Source organism: Macaca nemestrina, chromosome 4 (genome assembly GCF_043159975.1).
Source record: "Macaca nemestrina isolate mMacNem1 chromosome 4, mMacNem.hap1, whole genome shotgun sequence".
Lineage (NCBI taxonomy): Eukaryota > Metazoa > Chordata > Mammalia > Primates > Cercopithecidae > Macaca > Macaca nemestrina.
This window is the reverse complement of record NC_092128.1, coordinates 21,746,478-21,772,617: the sequence shown is the minus strand read 5'-3', so window position 1 is coordinate 21,772,617 and position 26,140 is coordinate 21,746,478. Positions and strand designations below refer to the sequence as shown.

The window sequence follows — 26,140 nt, the reverse complement described above, 5'->3', positions numbered from 1 at the left end:
TTAATCTTTGAAAGGAAGTAGTAATTTAAATTCTTATCAGCAATTTATATGAGTCTGTCACAGCAAAGTTACTCTTGAACAGCAAATAATCAAACAATATGCATCATCTGTTTTCCATCTTTTCACAGGCCCTTTGGAAATAGAATTGCCATGTAGTTGGTATAAGTAAACATCAACTCCCCACTTTCAACATTAAGAAAATCTCAGAGAAATCAGATTGGAAGTGGACCTTAAGAGAAAGACATCTATCTAAAGATTTTTCAAAGACCTTAAGGGGAGATATTTTTCAAGAAGTAAGAAAGTAGAGAATTCCGAAATAAGCTTATCTCATTTTCTCAGTAAAAGGTCTTGCTTTGATTACTTATTTTCAGATGGCCTGCTGTGCATACAGAAAAACTAAAAAGGAAATTAGGAGATGAAATGATTTCAGATTGAGGGGAGCCCAGATTTTAACTAAAGTGAGTCAGCCCCTGTTTGCTGCTGACTTAAATAAAGTGTCTTTGGGTCATTAAAGCAGTGAAAGGAAGTATTGATTAGAATAGAAATATAAAATTTGCACCTTCTAAGAGACAGAATTCACTTTAGCTAAAAGAAGCTAAAATCATTTAGAAATGCACATTGCAGAGGTCAAGAGAGACAGCTGAAAGGAACAGCTGGAAGCATACCATCGAGACCACTGAAAGTTCACTTTTGAAGACATGTTCAATAAATCACAACGACTTATTACAGAAAAAGGATCATATTCCTGTCAAACAGTACTATCACAATGTAAATATGTTCAAAAGCCTGGATATCACCAAGATTTTTTAATGCTTTGTGAACCTAGTTAAAGTAACTCACCTGTGCTTAAGAATTAACTGCCTAGTCATCTACAACTGCCTAATCCCTCGCCCCATGCCAGCTATGCTTCAGAACTGATAAAAAGGCTTGTCGAATTGTGAACATACGGCTCGGTGATTCAGGAACTAAAATCCAGGTACTGGTTGGCTAGGCTGCCTAACATGGCACTGTTCATTCAATTTCCAAATATTTCAGTTTAAGTTGGAGTAGCATAAATTAAGTGGCACAATACAGAAAAATATTTCTGTTAAAAATCAAAAGTATAATCTTTTAAACATTTGTTTAATGCATTATTCACAGATATACTTCAGTCTAATGCCTATGTAATAATTTTGTTGTTTCTTCTTTGATTTCTTATTTTGTAGTATCACTTGCTTCATTTCTTCTTTTATGGACTCAATGCATTTACTTCTAGGATATGTGTGGAAAACATGTGTATATGTATACTGCCCCTCAGTGCTACCCACATGCTGATACTTTGCTTCCTCCACATCTCTTCTTTCCCTCACTGTCCAACTTCCTCTTCATTCATCAATCTATTTCATAACAATACCTTCTACTCCTGCTCAACTATCTGCTTTTCCGCACTCATTTGCTTTCTGATATCAAGTATATGTGAATAAAAGATAGTACACATATTTGTGTCTAGATGCAGACTAAAAAACACATCTAGACAATTTCAGGACCTGTTTTGTCCCCACTCACTTTGGGAGCCGGCTCAGCTTTTAACTGCATCTCCTCAAAATAGAAAGTTTAGCTATGAAAGCACTAGTGAATAAAGCAGATTTAATAGAAAGTTTAGTGAAGATGAAATTACTCCATCAACCATGCAGAACAAAATTAATAAAAGTCCCCAACATGTCAGTTATTTTTCAAATGAACTCACCAGTTGCATCAGTAGACTAATCCATCTCTCTTCACCCAAACACTCCTCTCTACCATCTTTTCAAACTCTCCCCACTCCTGTCTCTCCATTTGTCCTTCTTTATAAGAAGGAATTGAGGTATCTGCAGCTTCTCCAAGTCATAAAGGGCCCGTTTAGGATGCACTTTCTTTATACAGTAGAGTCAGGGGTGGGGGAATTAGCCACACATGAGCATGTTGGGATCAGTCCCTGATCTGACCCATACGCACATGTATACCAAGTAGAAAATTGTCAATTAAACTCCTATTTGTAGCTCAAAACATGCATATCATCCTTATTTGTTATTTATGCACACACACATGCATGCATGTGTGCATGCACCTACACACATACACAGAGAGAGAGAGAAAACCACAGATGTGGAATTAATGCTGAGTTTCTTTTGTTTAGCAAAAGCCTCTGCCCTTCCTCAATCTGTAGACCACTCTCAAGATTTTACATTTCTTGACAGTGACCATCCCACACCACACAGATTCATGGACTTCTAAACCCAAACACAAAAGAATGATTTATCTCTGATATGACATTTAAACGTTTAAGAGCTTATTTCTGCAATAATGAGGGTAGAGGTAGAAAATTTGCCTTATTATAAATTATTGTAAATTAGAAATTAAATGTAGTATTATAAACAGTAATAAGTAGTTCCCACTTAGCTAATCATTATTTTCTATGATCATATCTAACGTTTACTTTAATATAATATAGCCAGTACCCCTAGGAAATCAAATTGTAATTTGTGAGAAAAGGGCAAAGTTTGAACTCCAATATATTTAAAATTTTAGTAGGTACAGTCCCATAAATGTCTTTCCTATTCATAACCAAATAAATGTTTCTTTTGGTTCAAAAAATTGTGGATATAGATATAGTTAAATAGAATCAGTTATTATGGCCTGACTTGCATCCCTCCCAAAAATTCATGCTGAACTCCTAACCCTTGTTTCTCGGAGTGAGAACATATTCTAGAGATAGAGTCTTTACAGATGCAATTAAATTAAAATGAGGGCATTCAGATAGACCCTAATCCAATGTGACTGGTGCATTTACAGGAAGAGGAAATTTGAACAGAGACACATATAGTGAGGACACAAGGAAAAGATAGCTGTCTATAAACCAGGGATAAGGGCCTCATAGGGCACCAACCCTGACAATACCTTGACCTCAGACTTTCAGACTCCAGAACTATGAGAAAATAAAGTTATATTTAATCTACTGAGTCTACGGTACTCTGTCATGACAGCCCCAGCAGACGAATGCATCCGTGAATTCGATTTCAGACTATATTTCATTTTTGTTTACCTTCAGAGCATTCTCATCAGCTGTAGAGGTGCAAAATAGGATGTTAGTTTATTGTTATTTTTAAATTTGTCCTCCAGAATTAAATTAATTTTTAAATTTTCAGTCATTTAAATATGTAACTTAGGTGCTAAGTAATATAAGGTTTTATGCTCACCAGTAATGTCACAAATCTTACTGCATTAATTCTTTCACCCTCTTCAAACATGTCCTCCCAGCTGTAAGCAGGTGAGTTATTCCCCACTACGTGATTTCTTCTTTCCCAAGAGACCCAGCAGTCTGTCTATAGCAGCAGCAGCAAAAGGTAGATCTAAAGATCTTTGTCCATACTTTACATGTTTTTAGACAGCAGCCTTCAGAGCAGCTTAATTTATTACTCTTGTACATCTAGGTGAAGATCCAAAAACATTTTTTTCTATTTTCTGTAAGAGTAAAAATAATTTTTGAAAGCCTAGCAAGAGAGAGGGCCATGAATGTGTTAACCTGCCATCAATATCTGTGGGCCTTGCCGCCTGCATGCATGAACACTAGGATACTAGACCAACTTTGCTTTCTTCTTGCTCTTAGGATTCCTGATGAGTTGTACAAATTGTTTGCTCCTCTAGAAAAAGTCTTTATTCTTTTATTTTCACGGCCTCTGTGCACTGAGCAACAACCAGCCTGCTCTGATTTCCCTGTAGGTTTGTATCAGTGAGAAGCAAAGCAGACTGGGAGTGTGCCAAGTGTCCCCACCAGCAGTTCCAGTTACCAGGAGAGCCATCCCTTGAATCGTGGTGAAGTACCAGAATTGCTAGGAATCTCATAGCAGAGGGAAGACAGTCATGAATCCAGGCCAGGGCCCAGCCTGGGAGAGCTCTGGGTTAACAAGGCACCTTGCTGTTCACCCTTACTCTCAAGGAACATAGCTGCTATAAAGAACCCCGGATTGAAAATGCAGCACTAAGAGTGATCATTTGTTTTCAGAGTAATTTTTATACAAAGACAAGCTCAGGACTTGTTAATTATCCAACAGGACTCAATCAATCATAAATAACTCTGAATATGCTTATATGAATGTTTAGGATTATCACGGAAACAAGAAACAAATTATTAATTTCTTTTAGAATATCTAAAGAGATCCGGCAGTGATCAGTTGGTTTGGGAAGCACTGGTACAATGGAAAAGAACTTGAAACAGATTGTCCTGACTTCAAGTTCAAGTCTGATCTTTCACTGTCTGGGTAACTTCGTGAAAGTTGCAACCTTAGTGTGTTATTTTGTAAAATACGAAGATAACTACTTTAGGCTGCCATGCGGCTTAAGTGAGACAATGCAGGCTAAGGGCTTATATAATGCCTGTCATATCATAAATACTCAATAAATAGGATATACTTTTACAATACTCAATAAATAACAACAGGTACAATTTAAAATACAAGTAGAAAGCCTCATTTCAGAAGTTAGAAGAGAGAAATGCAAAAGCTTCAGGAAGGAAAAAGAAGGTCCCGAAACCCAATAACTAATATGCAGCTTTCCTTAGTACTAATTATTCTATAGCTGTTTTGTGAGTATACAGCTAATGATCCCTTGAGCATGGAATGTGCCCCGGGAGATGAAAGCAGACACACAGTTTGAAGTAAACCTACAAATATTTATAGTTCCTAGTTCTCACATCTGCCCCAGCAATTAGGACCAAAAATTCTTTAATAAGGAGGGAAGTAAAACACAAAAATGACTCTGATCCCAGGTGAGCTCATTGTGCCTTAACAGTGATTTCTCTATACATTTTTGAAGCCAGTGTGAATGATGTAGTCTAGTGAGCTTTACCAGGACAGTTTAGTTGGATACATCATTCATTCATTCAAGTCAGTATTCTTCCTTGAGTTTTCTCATGGGCGAGGGACGATGAGATGTAATTTTTTTTTTAATTATATTTTAAGTTCTAGGGTACATGTGCACAATGTGCAGGTTTGTTACATATGTATACATGTGCCATGTTGGTGTGCTGTACCCATTAACTTAATTTTCAATGGTGAATAAGAGGTAGTATTCAAAGAGTTTTCCTGTTAGGAGAGGCAAACAGGCCCTCGGTACAGCATAATGGATGCCTTATCAGAGGAGTGACATCTCCTCTCAGAGGAGACAGTGACTTAATATTTGGGAAGGGAAATCTGGCAGGTTTTAACACTGATCCCTTTTCTAGTCATTGAGCAAAACAAGCAGTTTTTGACCTGAAGGACTTTGAACTTCCCCTTGTTTCATTTAGAACACCAGTATGGCTAGTCCCTTCTCTCGCTTCCAAACCAACTTCAAAAGTTACCTTGTCCAAGAGGCTTTCCAGGATTACTCTATCTCACGTACTCCTTTCCTATCACTCTATCACTTGGCTCTGTTTAGTTTTTAAGGTCATTTATGCCAAGATGTACTTGCTGATTTAGTTATTATTTATTTCTCTCTTTCCTTCATTGTCTACTCACCACCACCACCAGTAGAACATAGCAGTCAGAGGGAAGGAACCATGTTTGTCTAATATCACTAGCACTTAACATACTGTGTGCTCCATTGCAGGCTCTTAATAGATTTTATAAAAACCTGAATACATTAGAAACAATGCTAAAGGACTCTCCACTTCTCTTTCTCATAGCATTTGCCACTCTATGTGGTACATTGGAATTTATCCCTCTGCTTCTCCTACTACACTGTAAGACCAGTAAGGTCACTAATTTATCCCTGGTGCTAACTAGAGCACATAGCACTTGCTCACTAAAATATTTGTTGAAAGAACAGTAGAAATGTATGAAAGAATAGAAGAAGGAAAACAGTTCTAGGTTTCAAGAACTACAGATGCAAAGAAATGGACACATAAGACATCATGGCCCAGTCTGCCATCTCCTGGAGTTTGGGAGTTTGGTATGGCTGGGGCAGAGCTTGTAAGCAACGTCTAGAGAAAGGATCAGGCAAGTACCCAGCCAAGAAGATACATTAGCAAGACAGCCTGGTAAGGATTCAGGGCGGGCCTAAAATTCATTCGCTTTCTGAGGTAAGAAACTTAGATACCTGTATAAAATTGACACAGAGGAAGGAGCTGTGCATGCTGCAGGAGCTCTAGAGTTGACTGCCTTGCATTTAAATCTTCTGCATATTAGTGGTATAACCTTGTGCTAGGTATATGTATTAGTTCATTTTCACACTGCTGTAAGGACACTACCTGAGACTGGGTAATATATAAACCAAAGAGGTTTAATTGACTCACAGTTCTGCATGGCTGGAGAGGTCTCAGGAAACTTACAATCATAGCTGAAGGTGAAGGGAAAATAAGGTATATTTTATATGGCAGCAGGAGACAGCAAGAGCAAGGAAGTACCACACTTTAAAACCATCAACTCTCATGAGAACTCACTCACTATCAGGAGAACAGCAAGAGGGAAACCACCCCCATGATACAATCATGTCCCACCAGGTCCCTCCTTCAACACTAGGGGTTACAATTGGAGATGAGATTTGTGTGGGGAAACAGAGCCATATCATTGTCTAAATTCTCTATAGCCTCAGTTTCCTTGTATATAAAATTGGATGTAACAGTGACTATTTCACAGAGCTTTGTGAATATTAAATGACACCCTGTGTGAGCAATGAACTAAACTTTACTCAAAACACACTAAGCTCTCCATAAATATAAACTATAATCACTATTGTTGTAATCACCATCATTCTCCTTTTGCCTGAAAAGGTGCTAAAGGAAAAACACCTACTTCAGGAAATTCATCTGGAAAAAAGGAAATAGTCTTTAAAATACTGCATATTTACCAAGCATTCTTACTTATAGTGCCTCATTTTATCTTTATAACAATGCTATGGTGTATTCACTGTCAACTCTAATTTAGAGACGACAAAATAAGTATCATTCTACCAAGAAAAGGACAGAATTAGATCTCTCCACTACCAGTACGGTATTATGGATGGAAAATAAAACATAGGTGTTGAAAGACGTTTTCTCAAGCAGAATAAAAAAGAAATAAAAACTTGAGAACCAACGGAGTACAAGTGTTTTCCTCTGATCAAGAGGAACAGAATTCCCACAGGGTACCCCATGCTGCCTCTTCTGGCCAAGTACAAGGGCAGTAATCATCAACATCTTTAGGGGGCCTTGGAGGGGAGGGAACCAGTCCCAGGCCAGCCTGTGGTGGGATTCTGCCCCCTCACCTCTCTCAACACAGTTAAAAGTCTCCCAGCCTAGCAAAGCCCATCCATACAGTGTTGCCATGCTCACTCCTAAGGGATGTCAGAGCCCAGAACATAGACAGAAATGTTGGGGGGAACTTCTTTTATCTTTAAAAGAACTAACAAAAGAATCTATTTAGCTGGGGAGAGAATTGAGAATGCTGGGAATATCACTTTCCTGACCCTTTTTTTTCCCATGTAATAATCAGCTGCCAAAAGCTGTGTCCTGCACACAGTTGAGTCTTGCACTTAAACAGTTTCTGTTCTTTTGATCTTTAAAGATGAATTGTCAAACATAAGAGAGGGCTAGGCGGCTTTCCAAAAAAGAGCAGCAAGATGGCAAAACTTTTAGAAATAGGAAAAAAGAAAAAGAATTGAGGTTATCAAGAGCAGGAAAATTGAACAAGGATCTGGTAACAGCAGTGTGTGACTTCGTATGGACCACAGGAGGGACTGACATTCATTCCCTGACTCACTTGTAGCACAGACATCTCTCCATGTGTTCCCATCTCTGCTGTCCCAGAAACAATCTGAGAATTTCCCTTTTCCCAACAAACTTGGAGCCTGGCTTATCTGTACTAAAAAGGGCTTCACAGTACCCTTCATTTATGCATCTGATTTAAAAAGCAACAACTAATAATTGTCAGGTGAACAATAACCCCAGATACTAGAATGTTCCAAGATGATACTAGGCAATATCAGCTGTGGCTGGAAGGATCCTCTCAGCTCTCACTGGAGCCTCTCACACAAGCCACAGCCCCTGCTTCAGCTTGGCTCTGCACTCCAGTGACAAATACCAGAAGCCTGCTCCATGGGCTGCACCATACCCTGACCCACGCAGACAGGACTGCCTATAGAAGAGCCACAGCACCCCGACAGATGGGTCCATCCGGGCAGGGATGCTTGTTCTTGCCATCTTCTAATTCCATCGTGAGCCATCATCTAAAGGGACCACTGAAAAACACGTGTGGCTTGGAGAAGAGTGATTTGCCCTCTGAATAGTTCTCTATCGCCAGGCTAGAGTGCAGTGGCGCGATCTTGGCTCACTGCAACCTCTGCTTCCTGGGTTCAAGCTATTTTCCTGCCTCATCTTCCCAAGTAGCTGGGACTACAGGGATGCGCCACCACACGCAGCTAATTTTTGTATTTTAGTAGAGATGAAGTTTAACCATGTTGGCCAGGATGGTCTCAATCTCTTGACCTCATGATCCACCCACCTCAGCCTCCCAAAGTGCTGAGATTACAGGCGTGAGCCACTGTGCCTGGCCTACTCTGACATTTTATGCAAAGCTGTTAGCAGAGACAGACTCTATTTTCCAACTTTCTTCATTGTTTGCAGATCAATTATTCCTGCAGAAAATAAAAAGTAACTGGTAATTCCAATGAGGAGAGATCCAACTCTGTGCACAATGGTGTAATCACCAGTTCTAATATAAGATTACCCTTGGCAATTTTTCCCCATGGGGTGGCATCAATGCGTCATCTAGCCCCAGAGGAGAGAAGGGTAAGTCTAATGACATACCCCACCACATTTTGACATTCTTGCACACTGTGGTAGATTTGTTCACTACATGCCACGCAAGACCCTTGAAGCTTCCCTTCTTGTGTTTAGAGGTAGAATCTAGAAAGTTAAATACTCATTTTCCAGGCTCCTTCATAGCAGGATTTTCCATGTGACCAAGTTTGTATCAAGCAGGCACGCTTAAATGAGATGTGGAGGTAGAAGTGACCAACTAGAAATAGGGGTCAAATGTGGGGAGACTTGATAGTACCTCGAGAAAGGGGACAGAAGTGTCTGGTTTTGGAAGGACACCTGTGGTGGACTTTCCAGTGTTCAGTTCTAAGTATTGTATGTGCTGAACAGACAGTAATTGCAGCAGAAGGGTTTCTGCTAGATCAGTGACATGTGGTGTGAGTAGATATTTCTTGCAGATCTGTTGACTTTGGCTGCATTATTCCTGGTCTTGCAGCAATCCAAGCCAGATCTTTGGCCCTCCCAGAGATTCTTTGAGCTATATAATACCCTTGAATAGACCTCTTTTGCTTAACGAGCTAGAGTAGATCTCGCTGTATCTAAAAGCTTTTGACAGATACAATGTTTTAACTAATTTAATTAATCTATATTAATTAAACTCAATCTCTTTTCTTAAGAAATTAAAATCTCAAGTGTCCAACACAATTGTTCACCAATTTATCCCTGCCGGACTCTGGTAATCATTAAGCAAATTCCAGCTACAATCTTTCAGTCAGGCAATGAACCTTTCCCAGAGTAATATTGCCTCCATCCCTGGGAAAGCTAAATTCCCGATGTGCACCTTTCAATTCTTATTTCTGCATAAGAGCATGAATATTCTCTCTGCTTCTTAGTATAGAATATCAAAGTGAATAACTAAAAGCTCTCCTCAGGTTAAGTGGGATTCTAACCCAAGACAATCTTCAACCAAGGGTTTCCAACTTCACATCTAGTATCGAAATTGCAGACTGAGGCTAGAGTGTGGAATCTGTATGACATTGACACAGCAAAAGAAGGATTGCTTCTATACCTCAAGAGGTAATGTTGTTAGAATGGACTATGATGAATTTTAAGGCAATTTTTAACCAAAGTCTGTGGGATATTTAGTAATTTCCTGGTGTTTGGATAGCAACACTCGATATTACGCTTCTCCCTATCTCCTAACCAAGTCACTTAATCTTTTAGCTTTATTATTACCAATCAAGTAGCAAAGATATTCTCCAGCCTTTCCTCAATTTAATGCTGGGTATTCACTGACTTGCCAACATATTTATGTTTCATTCTAAAATTTAAAGAGTATGATTTTCACACTGAAAACCAAGTGGTTTGCATATTAATCCACAGCTATTTCCCAAAACAAAAGTGGTCAGGAACTAAGCAAAGAAGTTCTCTAAAATGAAAAACAAACAAAAATCAAACAAACAAAACAGATACTGATCGTATGTTTGATTAGAATGATAAAGACAGGAAAAGAAGGCACTTTCTGATGATGAGCTGAGTGACTAGATTATATGTAATACAGTTACGCACCACATAGCAATGTTTCAACCAAGATGGATCATGTATAGAACTGTGGTCCCATGAGGGTACAGTAGAGCTGAAGAATTCCTATCACTGATTAACATTGGAAGGCGGCACATTACTCACATGTTCATGGTGATGCGGATGTAAATAAACTTACTGCACTACTAGTCTTATAAAAGTAACACAGACAATTATGTACGGTCATAATACTTAACAGTGATAATAAATGACTATGTTACTGGTTTATGTATTTACTATACAATACTTTTAATCATTATTTTTGAATGTATTCCTTTTTCTTGCTAAAAAAAGTAAAAAAGCTAACTGTAAAACAGCTTCAGGCAAGTCCTCTGGAAGGTATTCCAGGAGGAAGCATTGTTATCATAGGAGATGATGTGTTACTGTCCCTGAAGACCTTCCAGTGGGACAAGATGTGGAGGTGGAAGACAGTAATGTTGATGATCCTGACCCTGTGCAGACCTAGGCTAATGTGTGTGTGGGTCTTAGTTTCAACAAAAAGTTTTAAAAAACTAAAAATGCTTATGCAATAAAGATATAAAGAAAGAATATATTTGTTAGAGTTATGCAATGTGTTTGAACTTTAAACGTTATTTTAAAAGAGTCAAAGGTTAAAAAAATTAAAAAGTTGACAAGCTAAAAAAGTTACAGTAAGCTAAGGTTCATTTATTGTTGGAGAAAGAAAAATATCTTCTCGTAAATTTAGTGTAGCTTCAGTGTACCGTGTTTAGAGAGTGTATGGTATTGTACTCTAATGTCCTACACCTTCACATTCACTCACTGTTCATTCAGTGACTCACCCAGAGCAACTTCCAGTCCTGCAAGCTCCGTTCATGGTAAGTGCCCTACAGAGAGGTACCATGTTTTCTTTTATACCATATTTTTGCTGTATCTTTTCAATAATTAGACATGTTTAGATACACAAATAGCTATCACTTAACCTACAGTATTTAGTACAGTAACATGCTGTATAGATTTGCAGCCTGGGAGTAATCGGCTATCCCTTACAGCCTAGGTGCACCGTAGGCTACACATCTAGGTTTGTATAAGTGCACCCTATGATGTTCACACGAGAATGAAATTACCTAAGGATACATTTCTCAGAACATATCCTTGTTGTTAAGTGACACATGACTGTAATTAAACTCAAATTTTGAAAACTACTGATTTTCCTCATGACTGCAATGCCCTTTACTGATCACTATAAAAAGTCCCTTTCCTATCATTCTCATGTTTGAAATAAGGCAGAAAAATGACATCAAAAGAGAACAAAACCTGGGACTGACTCCACTACCAGAAAACAGAATGGACACGGATAAGTCATTGATTTTCTCTGTCCTCATTTGTTCTATGGGTATTAGACCAGACATTAGGCAAGGTCCCCAGAAGCTCTGCCATTTAAAGCTTCTAGACATAAAGATTCATCTAATAACTATGACCAGAGTTGCCTGAGTTTATAATACTAAGAAGCAGTATTGTACAATTGAAAGGGCAGTGGGTCTTTGGTATCCGTCTGACTTTAAATTTGAATCTGGTTGTGCAGCTTGCAAGCTGTGAAACCTCAAGTGAGTTGCTTAACATTTCTGAGACTATGCTTTTTCATGTATAAAGTAGGATAAATAAAATGTATGCTTAAAGTTGCTTTAAGGCTTAAATTAAATGACTGGGAGCTCCTACCCCAGTGTCCAAAAATTAGTGAGTTCCCGACTTCTCTCTATGTCCTTCACATATTGAATTAAAATAAGAAAAAATTTTGATGATGTACTCTTTCCTGAAGGAAGAAATAATTTATAAATGCATCATTTTGAGAAAAGCTTCGTTAAATGACTACTGCGGTTTCCACCCAAAAGAAAGGAAATCAGTATATTGAAAAGGTGTCAGTACCCCGACGTTTGTTGCAGCACTGTTTACGATAGCTAAGATTTGGAAGCAACCTAAGTGTCTATCGATGGATGAACAGATAAAGAAAATGTGGTACATATACACAATGGAGTACAATTCAGCCATTAAAAAGAATGAGATTCAGTCATCTGCAACAATATGGATAGAAATGGAGGTCATTAGGTTAAGTTAAACAAGACAGGCACAGAAAGAGAAACATTGCATGTCCTCACTTATCTGTGGGATCTAAAATCAAAACAAACTCAAGGACATAGAGAGTAGGATGGTTACCAGGGGCTGGGAAGGGTAGTGATGGGGGGTTAGGATGGTTAATGGGTACAAAAAAGTAGAAAGAATGAATAGGACCTACTATTTGATAGCACAGCAGGGTGACTATATCGTCAATAATAAGTGTACATTTTAAAATAACGTAAAGAGTGTGATTAGGTTGTTTGTTACTCCAAGGATAAATGCTTGAGGGGATGGACACTGCATTCTCCATTATATGCTTATTTCATATTGCAGGCCTGTATCAAAACATCTCATGTACCCCATAAATATATACAGCTACTATATATCCACAAAAATTAAAAAGAAAAAAGGCAAAGTTCACCTTCTCCTATTTCAAAGGAAATTAAAACCCATGGAGGTTAGTTCATACCCCTTTGTGATTTAGGTGAAAAATCAGCAGAATACAAAAGATTATATGAATTTAGAGTTAGACGAATCTTGGCACTGTCATTTATTAGAGATATACCCCTGGTCAAATAAATTAACCAGTGTTCTTCAGTTTCCTTCATAATAATACCCACCTGCAAGGACATATGGGACTTTCTAAGTCCCATATGGACTTTACTGTATAGAAAACACGTAGAGCAATGTATAGCAGTAGAAACTGAATAGCGATAATGATGGTACAGATTCCATTCATTACTATTTGCTTTCCCATTGACTAGTAGAATGTGAGCTATCTTAAAGTTAGAGATGTGCAAAGGAAAAGCTGTAATATCTATCCAAGTTTATTTGAGAAAAATAGTACAAAAATAAATACAACTCACATATGCCACTCATTACACTTTGGTTTAAACTAGGAAAAATATGCCATGGAATGTGTGTGTATGTGTGTGTGTGTGTGTGTGTGTGTGTGTGTGTGTGTGTGTGTGTCCCCTACAAAGATTTTATATCTGACACATCTTCCTGGTTCAACTCCTACAATAAGAATATTCTTTTTGCCAGGCACGGTGGCTCACGCCTGTAATCCCAGTACTTTGTGAGGCCAAGGCGGGTGGATCATTTGAGGTCTGGAGTTCAAGACCAGCCTGACCAACATGGTGAAATGCTGTCTCTACTATAAAGACAAAAAAATTAGCCAGGCATGGTGGCACATGCCTGTAATCCCAGCTACTCAGGAGGCTGAGGCAGGAGAATCACTTGAACCCAGGAGGCGGAGGTCACAGTGGGCCAAGATTGCGTCACTGCCCTCTAGCATGAGTGACAGAGAGAGACTGTATCAAAAATATATATATATATATTCTTTTTGCAGAGTGTCTCAGTACCAAAACAGCATTTATAAAACTCTCCACTGTGGGGATGGAAAAGACTGGTTAGTTTTAACAAAGATATGTTATACACAAAGGGAAGGATGAATTTTAATGACTTATAAATTGCATAACTGGTAGTTCGAAATATAAAACTCAGAGTAATCACATTTTCAATTAATTATATCAATTAATTATAAACCATAATTTATTTATATATGAATATTACAGAATGTCTACCCACTTGAAATATTTTTAGTGTCATTTTTTCAAGCTGAAAGCCTGAAACAAACTTAACGTTCATTATTAGATGAGATACTGTATAAAGGTGAAATATACAACAGTTCAGGTAAAAGGAAGACTTCACTTATTTCCTATATATCCTTTAGGGGTCTCTCTTAATCATGTTCCCTGCTGTGTTCCATTCATTCCAAACTTTTCACCATTTTATGTGTTCATCTAGCCCCACTATCTTCCACCTAATCATGTCCCCAGTTTTTCTCCCCTATTATTAAGTTGAATTTTCTCTTTCCCATAGGAAATAACAGGACAGTGCACATGTGTGTGTGTCTGTGTGTGTGTGTGTCTGTGTGTGTGTGTGTGACATGTGCATGCATGTGTGTGTGGTCTCTTGTCAACAGATTCCATACTAGGGCAGCAGTTCTCAATTTTGGCTGCATCTTGAAACCTTCTGAGATGTATTTACAATTTTTAAACTACTGATGCTGATTGGGTTAGTCTGTGCTATACTTGGGCACTGGGAATTTTGCACGTTCCCACACAATATTCTGATGTGCAGCCCAGGTTGAGCATCACTGTGCCAGAATGTGGAAGCTTCTTTAATTTCTTTTCCTTTCAATTCTGTATTTATGCTGCATATTTTGGTTCTACAGCTGGATTAAAAATAAATTATTTTGATGACAGTAACTCTGAGTTCTGCCATTTTTGGAAATGTTTCACTTAGTAGTTATGGCCCTGATTTGGCTTAGATTTATGTGGTTGTCTCTGGACAAATGACATTTGGGAAGTCGGCATAAGTACTCACTCCAGTCACTCCAGCCCTGCTTCATGCCTTCCTAAAACCATAGGACAACAGGTAGAGATTTCCAAGATCTGGAAAGGGCAGCCTTAATCCTAGATTCACCATTTGCAGGTCCAGCCTGTACCTGGCCATCCTGAAGTTGGAGATAACCATTTCTATGGACAACTCCATCAGAGGCCAAAAAGCCAGGCCTGTGAAAAATAAAGTCCTTTCTGGTCACCAGTAGGAAACCAGCCAATCTCCCTCAGCTTCTGCAGATTTTTTTTCTATTTTTATTTATTATGAGCATTTCTTACATGGTCATTTTTCTGAATCTCTCCTTACAATTTCTCTGGCAGTATGAATTTTCAGGACCATCTTAGAGTTGAAATATATGAGTAAAGGCCAAGAAGGTATTTGAATTGAGTTCATTGAGGCCCATTTTGTTAGTTGGCTATAGCTGCCATAACAAAGTACCACAGAGTTGGTGGCTTAAAAAACAGAAATTTATTTATTGTCTTGCAGTTCTGGAAGCTACAAGCCTAATGCATCTGTAGGGCTGATTTCTTCAATGCATCTGTAAGGCTGATTTCTTCTGAAGGTTCTCCCTGTGGCTTGTAGATGGCATTCTTCTCCCTCTGTCTTCACACAGTCTTCCCTCTACGTATTTCTGTGTCCTAATCTCCCTTCTTATAAAGACACCAGCCACACTGGATTAAGGCCTACCCATGTGACTGCATTTTATCTCAATTACCTCTTTAAAGACCCTGTCTCCAATACAGTGGCATTGTGAGGTACTGGGGGTTAAAGCTTCAGCATATGAATTTGGGGAAACACAATTCAGACCATAACATCCATGATAAAAGAGTTTATTTCCCTCAGCTGGGATCCTTGTATGTATGAATTCATGGCCATAATGACTGGTTTTACCTTCTCCAGCAAGTGAGCAGAGCCTGACTTTCTGGGAGATACAGATCCCTGTCATTAAAAAATTCTGTGATGAATGTAGCTGGTAATCAAATTGAACTCAAAAAAATGTAAAGGCTCTGAAAAGAAGTACAGAACCCATTAAGTTATGCAGTGAACAAAGGGAAAATGTAAAATAATTTTCCTGATTTTGTGAAAACTATATTTCAGACAATCGGGGAGAAGTTTGAGTTAAAATTGTCCCCTTTATAAACATTCTGAGTTTGTTTTTCTTGTCAGGATACAGTTCCAATTAAGAGTTTGGAATATATGGTCATCATACAACTGTCTTAGCTGGCTTCTTTTGCTATGTTATTTATTTGGGTTAGGAGACTGTACCAATCCCCTCATTTATGCAGAGGACTTCAATTTGCACTCACAGACTGCCTGCTTTAAAGTATTTTTGTGGTTCTCAGTGCAGGGGACTTTTTCAGTCACTTACTTCAGGTAATTCACCTAATAGTTCCTTCTGGAAAATGTGGGTTTTCCAGATCTTGCCTGAGTCCATCAATCCATTAAAATTGTGGTATAATGGCAAGGACTTACCTTGAGGTTTGGGCTTGGTCAGTTTGCCACAGGGCTTGGAGATGGTGACCGTCTTCTGGCATTCGGCATTGTGCAGGGCTCGCTTCAGACTTCCAGTTCTGGTCTTCAGGGCCGTGTTCAGGTCACATTCTCCCCAGGCCTGGAACTGGTATTTGCACTCCGCTAAAGGCAGGGTAGAACCAAACAGAAATCCTTGAAAGATCCTATTGTACTTCCAGGATAATAAAGGCACTCTTTTGTTTGTAACTTTTTTTATTGAAATAATTATAGATCCATGTGCAGCTATAAGAAATAATACAGAATGTATGCGTGTGTATTGAGTTCTGTTCAATTCTATCACATGTGTACATGCATGCAATCACCATCAATATACACCATTAATATACATTAATATACACCACTAATATACAGTCCCAACACAACACTGGGTCATTCTTTATAGTCATGGCCTGGCCACCTTCCTCCTTCCCCACTTCCTTAATCCCTGGCAACTCCTAATCTGTTCTCTAGCTCTATCATTTTTCTAACTGAAAATGTTGCATAAATGGAATTCTACACTATGTAAACTTCTGAGATTGGCTTTCTTTTTTACTTAGCATAATTACCTGAAGATCCACCCAAGTCGGGTGCATCAATAGTCTGTTTCTTCCTATTGCTGAGTAGTACTCCACAGTGCCAATGTACCCTGATTTGTTTAACCATTTATCAGTTGAAGGACATCCAAGTTGTTTCCAGCTTTGGGTTATTACAAATAAACTCCTGCATAAATTCATGTATAGGTTTTTGTGGAAACATAAGTTTTCATTTCTCTGGGATAAATGACCAAGAAACTGCTGTGTTACATGGTAAATGCATGCTTCATTTTGTAAAAAACTGCAATACTCTTTTTCCACTGCGGCTGTACCACGTTACAATTTCCACTGGCAACATATAAGGGATCTGGTTTCCCTGCACCCTCACTAGCATTTCGTCTTGTCACTATTTTTTATTCTAGCCACTCTTATAGATGTAGAGTGATCTCTCATTATGGTTTCAATTTCTAGTTCCCTAATAAGGAAAAGATGTTGAATACATTTTCAGGAATTCATTTGTTGCCTATATATCCTCTTTGGTAAAAGGTCTGTTAATGTTTTTTCCCCACTTGCTTACTGAACTGTTAAGTTTTGTTTGTTTTGTTTTGTTGTTTTGTTTTTGTTGCTGTTGTTTTGTTGTTTACTGTTGAATTTGAGAGTTATTTAATATTTTCAATATAAGTCTTTAAGATAGACCTTTTAAACTTTTTGAAAATAGGTTTTTGAGGTGCCCAGATACAGTTTAAGACCAAATGTACCTGTTCTCCATCACACTTTTATAGAACTTATCTATCTCCATTCAAATAGAAAATACCCCAAAGATTACAGAGGGAGAAAAAGATGTACGTGTATACATCCATTGTTCTTCCTCACTTGTCTATGGGCCACAGTGCATTTCCACAGAACACAGGTAGGACATTTCAGGAATCATGTCCCCCCATGGTTAAGAAAGACAAAAAGTCTGGATCGTGGAAGAAAGAGGTTATTTGAGGGTTCAATATTGGATATAAAGTTGAAAGTGTTGACAGATCCTGTCTCAGATAGATAGATCAGGCCAGCATAATACTGACTCTAGCCAGTGGGAGAAAGATCTATGAAAAGTGACTGTGAGCAGCCCTGCTGGACTCAATAAGTGAATCTGTGAACCTGTGTGGAGGGTGGGGAGGGATCAAATGAGAGAGAAGGCCTGAAAGTGACAGGGAGGGACATGGAGAAGAAGGGGAATAAACAAGAAAAGGGGAAAGGAAAAATCAAAGGAACTTAGAAATAGAAGAAAGGAGAGAGAAGATATATCAACGAACATTATTAGGAGGAATCAAGGATATATTTTATGTCCCTTTGGAAAGGCAGTGGTTCCCAATCAGGGATGATTTTGACCACAAGGAGACATTTGGCCATAGATATTTGGAGACATTTTTAGTTTTCACATCTGGAGTGGGTGAGGAATCCTACTGGAAACTAGTGAGTAGAAGCCGGGGATGCTGCTAAATACCCTAAAATGCACAAGACAACCTCCACAACAAAGAATTGCCTGGCCTGAAATGGGACCAGTGTCAAAGTTGAGAAACACTGGGGTTGGGAAAGATATCTGGTCACTTTGTGTCTGATAAGATAAAGTTATTTAAAATAAAAAGTACTCATCCTTAAAAAGACATTTGGTGGAAAAATTTGAGAATTATCTTAGGGTAGGAGATTAACTCAGTAGCATGAAGCTTACCTCCAAATTGCTTCTTCCAGTTGCAGGGGATCTTACATCTCTGGGTCTTCATGGTTTGCTTGCACTCGGCTCCAGTCCGAGTGCCTTCCCGCGTGCCCAGTCCACAGTCTCCACTGGTGGGCACACACACACTCCACTGCCATTCTCCACAGTCAGACTTTTTCACTTTTTTTTCTGAATGAAAGGAAGAAAACCTAATCAACATACAGAAAACTCCTTAACTTCCAGATATAACCAAGTTCATTCCTGAGAACCTTAATTGTAGGATCTGTGTGTTTTTTTTATCTCTATCCTTATTGTCCAGTGAATAACAGAAATACGACGAATATTAACCAAAGTATTGAACCAAAGAATGATCAAGAGAAGAGAGAAAGAAAACTGAGAAAAGAGCTAAAACTAGTATTAATTTAACTCCCTCTTACTATGTGCCAGAGACTTTGCTAAGTGACTTAGTGGCATCTCCTTTTAGAAGCAAATATTTCTATAAAAGAAGAGATGATCAAAAATAGTTAAGCCTAAAAATTGAGAAAATATTCTATTAGAAATGACAGTTGTCAGCCGGGCCCAGTGGCTCATGCCTGTAATCCCAGCACTTTGGGAGGTCGAGGCAGGCAGATCACAAGGTCAAGAGATCGAGACCATCCTGGCTAACATAGTGAAACCCCAACTCTACTAAAAATACAAAAATAAGCTGGGCGTGGTGGTGCATGCCTGTAGCCCCAGCTACTTTGGAAGCTGAGGCAAGAGAATTGTGGGAGATGGAGGATACAGTGAGTTGAGATTGCACCACTGCACTCCAGCCTGGTGGCAGAGCAAGACTCCATCTCAAAAAAAAAAAAAAAAAGAAAGAAATAACAGTTGTCAAATGAGCCATTTCAGTGCAAGTTATTGTTCCTTTCTCTGTCTTGTAGAAGGAATGACATCATACATATATGGTGGATCACAGATTTAAACAGACTGTCAGTTCCACAGCCTACTTATGACTTTGAGAGTGGCGTAGAGAAGGTGCTTTAGCTTCTCTGTGCCTCAGTTTCCTCCTCTGTAAATCTGAAATTAAGGAGAAAAACAAGTTGCAGTGCATTTTTTTTTTTTGAGGTAGAGAGGTAACATAATAAAGCACCTGATTGCTGGTCAATGTTCTATACATAGTAGCTGCTAATTTGATCATTATATTAATGACCATCATCGTCATGCAATCCAGGACTTGCAATGGGAGACAGGATATTTCTTAGGTTCCTCTAAATAATTATTTTTAAAAAGGGAAGATTGAAGGAATACAGGAATAGGAAGGGAGAGAGGCAGAGTAGAAGAGATGAAGGAAAAGCAGGTAATTAGGCTAGATGGACATTAATCAATGAAGCATCTTGCCTTCAGAACCCTACTGCTTACCTGGTTTCTCTTTCTTCCCTGCTTCAGCAGTATCCACAGCTGCCAGTATGAAAATGAATGCCAAGAAGGCAGCTGCAAATTTTCGACGCTGCTGCTGGTACTGTTGAGCCTGCATTCTAGGAATAAACAGAGAAAGAGAAGAAGGTGGCATTAACCTAAGTCAGAGAGGAAGACTCATTGAACCCCTTGATGAAAGGCTCCACTTTCCATTTCTGGAGTGTTAGATTTCAGGAAGATTCATATCAATTATCTTGGGTAGAATTTCATCTATTCTCACCAACAGCCATTGAAATAAGTGCTCTTCTGCAATCAATCACGTATTCACTGACAAAATGCAACAGTTCTTCACATAAGACTTCACAACCATTTGCTAAGTATGACTCAGAAATTATGGAAGCAAAAGAACTTTGAAGGCATGCATTTGAACACAGTTCTACAGCCTTGCTGATAGCATCACTTGGTAATATCGACAACTATAGCCATCTTCAAAATTTCTGACAGTCTTAGAAACAACCACAGCAATGGCATCACAGTACACAAGACCAATCTGAGTAGACATGATGAATGAATTACCTATACAAGTATATGTTTACTGATTCTATTTAGATGCATACAAAACAACCAATATCTCTGACCTTTTTAAAATCATTGTCATAATCATCACTATCATTTTATCACTATTCCATTACTTATTGATCTACCAAAGAGTGAATCCCAGAAGTAGAGCTAGCACACCTGTGACACATATCAAACACACTTATAAACTCACACGTGCTAAAAATCCTCAAATGTTAAGATATGGTAAAGTCTTCACACTCACTCATAATAGGAAATGCTCACATTTGATGTGAATCAAAAATCCCAAGATATCATTGGAAAGACTCTCCTAGAACTTGAAGCCACCTGTGACAGCCTAGTGTCAATATGGTTACTTGGCCAAAACACCCTTGAGAAGGTCTAGTCCAACCTCCAGGACAACCCACTTCCCAATGGCTATACCAAACCATGGCTGCAGCAACTTGCCTGGCAGTTATTGAGCTCCATCTGCTGTGTTAGTGGTGTTTTACACTTTATGTAAAAATGGTAGTAATGACCTATGGTCACAGGCTGATAAATTTTTTTCCAGAAGTAGTAATAGATTAGTTTACGTGTTTTAACATTCTCTTTAGTGTGAACAATAAAACATTTCATGTATATAAGGGATTGAGGTTATTCTGTTCTCTAATTTATTTTTCTCATTCAAAAATATCTATGAGATGATATCCTTGCCAGTGAATTTTCCTACTTTTCTGTGGCATTGGATATGCTGTCTCTTATTAGTGTTATTTTTATTTATTTATTTATAATTTTACTTTAAGTTCTGGGATACATGTGCAGAACATGCAGGTTTGTTACATAGGTATACATGTGCCATGGTGGTTGGCTGCACCTACTGACCGGTCTTCTAAGTTCCCTCCCCTCACCCCCCACCCCTAAACAGGTCCTGGAATGTGTTGTTCCCCTCCCTGTGTCCATGTCTTCTCAATATTCAACTCCCAGTTATGAGTGAGAACATGCAGTGTTTGGTTTCCTGTTCCTGTATTAGTTTGCTGTGGACGATGGCTTCCAGCTTCACCCATGTCTCTGCAAAGGACATGATCTCATTCCTTGTTATCGTCGCCTAGTATTCCATGGTACATATGTACCAAATTTTCTTTATCCAGTCTATCATTGATGGGCATTTAGGTTGGTTCAATGACTTTGCTATTGTAAATAGTGCTGCAATAAACATACGTGTGCATGTGTCTTTATAGTAAAATAATTTATATTCCTTTGGGTATATACTCAGTAATGGGATGGCTGGATCAAATGGTATTTCTGGTTCTAGATCCTTGAGGAATCACCATACTGTCTTCCACAATGGTTGAACTTAAATTCTGTAATTTCCAGAATTTACAAGGAACTTAAACAAATTTATTTTTAAAAAACATCAAAAAGTGGGCAACGGATATGAACAGATACTTGTCAAAAGAAGAAATTTATGCAGCCAACAAGCATGAAAAAGAGCTCAACATCACTGATCATTAGAGAAATGCAAATCAAAACCACAATGAGATTCCATCTCATGCCAATCAGAATGGCAATTATTAAAAAGTCAAGAAATAATAGATGCTGGCAAGACTGTGGAGAAATAAGAGCACTTTTACACTGTTGGTGGGAATGTAAATTAGTGTTGTTTTTTAAAACTGATGACTTTGAATTCCAGCGTATTGATGAAGCATACTTCACTTATCAATTAAAATTAATATTTTGAACCTTTAGTTTTTTCCCTGAATCACAAGCCTAGATTAGCTACTCACCATCTCCAGCACTTTCTACAATATAAGATAAGGTGCTTTGGTCTTCCTCCTGAGGCTAAATTCTTATTATATTAGATTGGTGCAAAAGTAATCATGGTTTTCACCCTTAAAGCAATGGTAAAAAACCACAGTTACTTTTGCACCAACCTAATTCCTCATGAATGGTCATGCAGAAAATTTCTACTGATTCTGAGGCTTTTCCGCTGCTTTTAATTGGGTGTGAATGATAAAAGAAGCCAATCTAGACTCACCAGTTTGCAAGTCTTTTCAGAGTTCTTTGAGTTGGGCACTGGTACATCAGTACAGCTATATCTTTTCATAATGTATTCAAATGTATTTAAAATTATTAGGTGTAAAGTAAACCAAAGTGGAAGTCTTTGAGCTTTCCCCAGAGGCTGCCTGAGAGCCTACTTTCTGCCACTTTGGCAGAAACTTTTCATTTCAATTTTTTAAAAGATCAAATCAACTTTTTGGTTCAGAACTTTTGAATTACAATATATTTCTTTCCAAGTTAAAATTTACCTGCATTTTCAACAATTACTTACAAATATCAGAAGTATTTAGGTTATTATGAATTAGATTACTGTGAGAATTTTGAAATTCCCATGGAGCATGCAGAACTCTTGGGAGAACTTGCTGCCCGAGCCATGGGATGCTCCTCCATAGTCCTATGATACCTACAAGCAGGAAGAGCGGCCAGAAGCACCTCAGAGCCCACTGGAGAAATATGATAACTTGGCAGAAATACAAAGACTCTACCTTCCATAAATAATACAATAACACACATATACACACACATGCACACACAGAGTTATTCATGGCAAGGTGCTATCACTGGCAAGTTTTAACCTCATCATTTCTAGTTTTATATTGTTAAACTCTTGTTTTCATCATTATTTTCAAAAAGATTTCTCTTAATCCAGCTCTATTCACTGATTTCAAGGGAAAAAAACACACAGGTCAGAATTTCCAAATCAAATAAATTTTTTAGTATAGAATAGTCTACTAAACAAGTCATTATAACTGAAATATGAGCTGACTGGAAAGAAGGAAAGGTAAGTACTGGATGGGAGTTGGAGAGATGGTAGAACGGAAATACACTCTATCTGCCTCTGATGTTAATTTAGAATAATTAAGAATATTAAGAATTGAGTAAATGGTAGATTTCAGCACTTAAATCTATGGAAAAAATGCACACAAGTCCCTGTGTACAGTGGGTCACCTGCGTACAATACGTGTTCACCAACAGCTTTGAATTGGAGAACATTGTTCTTAACCTCTTCTCCTCTTCCTTCTATTTTGCCCATCATTCTACTTAAGCCTATATTTTGAGAGCTCAGATTTTTCTGGGTAGATAAATCAATAAAGGTTATTTAAAAAGAAGAGAGTAAGGAGGTTTAAAAATGCAATGATTAAATTTATCCAAAAATTCAAGTATGCCCAAAACAATACCCAACTAGCCTGCTGGTGCCTTGCTGTTGTAGTAAATACTTGAGTAATTAGTATATGGGTAGATACAGTTCCCCTTGCTTGTGATATTTGCACAGTTGATTATTTATTTGTCCTTAGCACCAAATGAGGGCAAAAGCTCTTCCTGTATGAAGTTTAACCCTACCTGTTCTCCAACAGACTGAGTGCCAAATGAGAGCAGAGGCAAAAACATTGATTCTAAGGAAGTGATCAGGATCGTGTCAAATTTTTTTAATCTGGGGAAAATAAAATAGTGCAAGAATAAAGCCTTACTAAATTGACTCCATTCTTTTGAAAAATTTACTTATTTCTCACCCCCTTTTTTCTATTGCCATCATTCTTGTACTTGCCCTAATAGACTTAATTGCATATTAACAATTAAGTTGAAGACTACCATATTTGGGTGCTGGTGCCTGGAAATTATTGTTAAGTTATCTCAATGAAATCTGAAACTCAATGATTAAAGGACATTAAAGAAACCAACTTTAAGGGAATGTGTTTATCTATTAAATCTCGATCTCTTTTCTGGATAAATAGCTGATTAGGAAAAGAGAGCTCCCCTTTTCCTTAGTATTTTAATGAGATCTAGAATTTTCAAATGATAATATCTAAAGTAAATACAGGGAAATGATGCTGGAAACTGTACTTTAGCAATCTATTTGGGGGATTAATACAGGATCTGGAGGGAAAAGTTTTGGCCCAAACTTCAGCTATACCACATACTTTTTGAGAGTGTCCTTGAACAAATAATCAAATCACAACGGATTGAACTGTTTTGACATCTGCAAAATGGGAGTGGTTGTAACAATTACTTGAGAGACTTGTCGTGAAGATTACAAGATATAGACATAGAGATAACCAGAATATTAACAAATATAGTATTAGTTGCTGAATAAAATTAGTGTACCCCTTTACTCTTATTACTTACTACAAAGAAGTGCTTTTTTATTAAAAAAAAAATAAGCATTACACTTTGTTTTATCTAGTATTACCCAAAAGCAAAACAAAACAAACAAAAAGGGACAGAGAGAGACATTATTTAATTGAGACCAACTAAAGTTGTGTTCAGCCTTATCGGGGCACAAATTAAATCTGCCTTTGCTCCTTGGAAGCTTAATAAGAACTCAAGGACCTTCATCCCCAGTATTCCTTTTGCGTTCGCTGAAGTCAAGAGGTCCAATGTTGCAATGTTGATAATTAGGAAATATGTAAATGCAACTTAACTTATATGAAATGAGAAAAAGCATCTCACTTTGCAACTACATATTATACCCTTCATGTGATAAAACTATTACACCTCCCACTTTTTATTTAAAGTACATAAGATTTTAAAATAGCTACTACTCATTATACTTTTTGCTAGTGAAAAATATCACCAAAACATGGCATTAAACAGAGGAATGAATAGCCATAATAAAAGATTGTCTCTGTCCTTTGTCAATACCTGGGGATATGTAATTTACCAAAGTGCTGGAAACAATCAGTTTTGAGACAGTAAATGACAGTAAATGATTTATGATAGTAAATGATTTATGATGCTTCTGCATTATTTGTTTTGCATTGCTAGATCATTCTAGATATTGTGTGATTCAGTTGTGTAAACTCTCATGAAATAGTAATTTTCTGACCTCTTTATTGTAAAACAAAACACAAGTTATAGAAAAACTACATAAACCCACTAAAGAGCTTAGCAAATTATTATAAGATTTTTCCAGTCATGTGAGAAGGCTTTACATGTTCCCCATCCCAATGACAGTCCCATTCCTCCAAAAGTAACTCATATAGTAATTATTTATTTGTATTATTTGAAGGTTTTATTCAAGGGTGCTTCCCTAGATTTGTCTAATTTTATTTTATTTTATTTTATTTTTAAACTAATACATCTTTCAATTTGCTTTTACTATACAGGATTATCCTCCATCACTTTCTTTGTCTTGCTTTTTACTTTTACAAAACCCAGGCCATTTAATCATTAGTATCCCATAGTCAAGATTTTGATGATTGCAATTTCATGGTGCAATTCAATATTCCTCTGTTCAGCTGCAAATTGGCAGCTGGAGGCAGAGGTTTAATCAGACTCAGGTGCTATCCCTTTGGTAAGAATGTAAATAATACTGCGTTTTTTCCCCATGAGCTACAAAATATTTGGGTTTTGCTCTTTTGTGATGTTAACAGCCATTGGTACTTAGTGAGTACGGATGGGGGTTGCAAAATGTTGGTATTTCTCATTCTAGTCTTTCATTTTCATACAATACTTGACATAATTCCATAAAGAAATGTTTTCCTTCATCTAATATTTTGTTAAGCTGTTTAAAGTTCATAAAGATATATAGGATAAATGCTTGATTCTTTCCTTTTATTTATCTAGTTTTCAAGATTATGAATTTGC

General features: G+C 37.7%; 1 protein-coding gene across 4 annotated transcripts in view; it reads right to left on the bottom strand.

The window, feature by feature from the left end:
• Positions 1-26,140, bottom strand: part of LOC105471321 (pleiotrophin) — a 108,734-nt gene that overhangs the window by 6,976 nt on the left and 75,618 nt on the right. For all 4 annotated transcript variants that reach the window (XM_011723755.3, XM_011723757.3, XM_011723756.3 and 1 more), the window contains 3 exons: positions 19,943-20,058; positions 18,554-18,727; positions 16,265-16,426 (listed from right to left, as the gene is read on the bottom strand). In XM_011723755.3, coding sequence (XP_011722057.1) covers positions 16,265-16,426; positions 18,554-18,727; positions 19,943-20,058 — 452 coding nt within the window. The remainder of the gene's footprint in view (positions 1-16,264; positions 16,427-18,553; positions 18,728-19,942; positions 20,059-26,140) is intronic.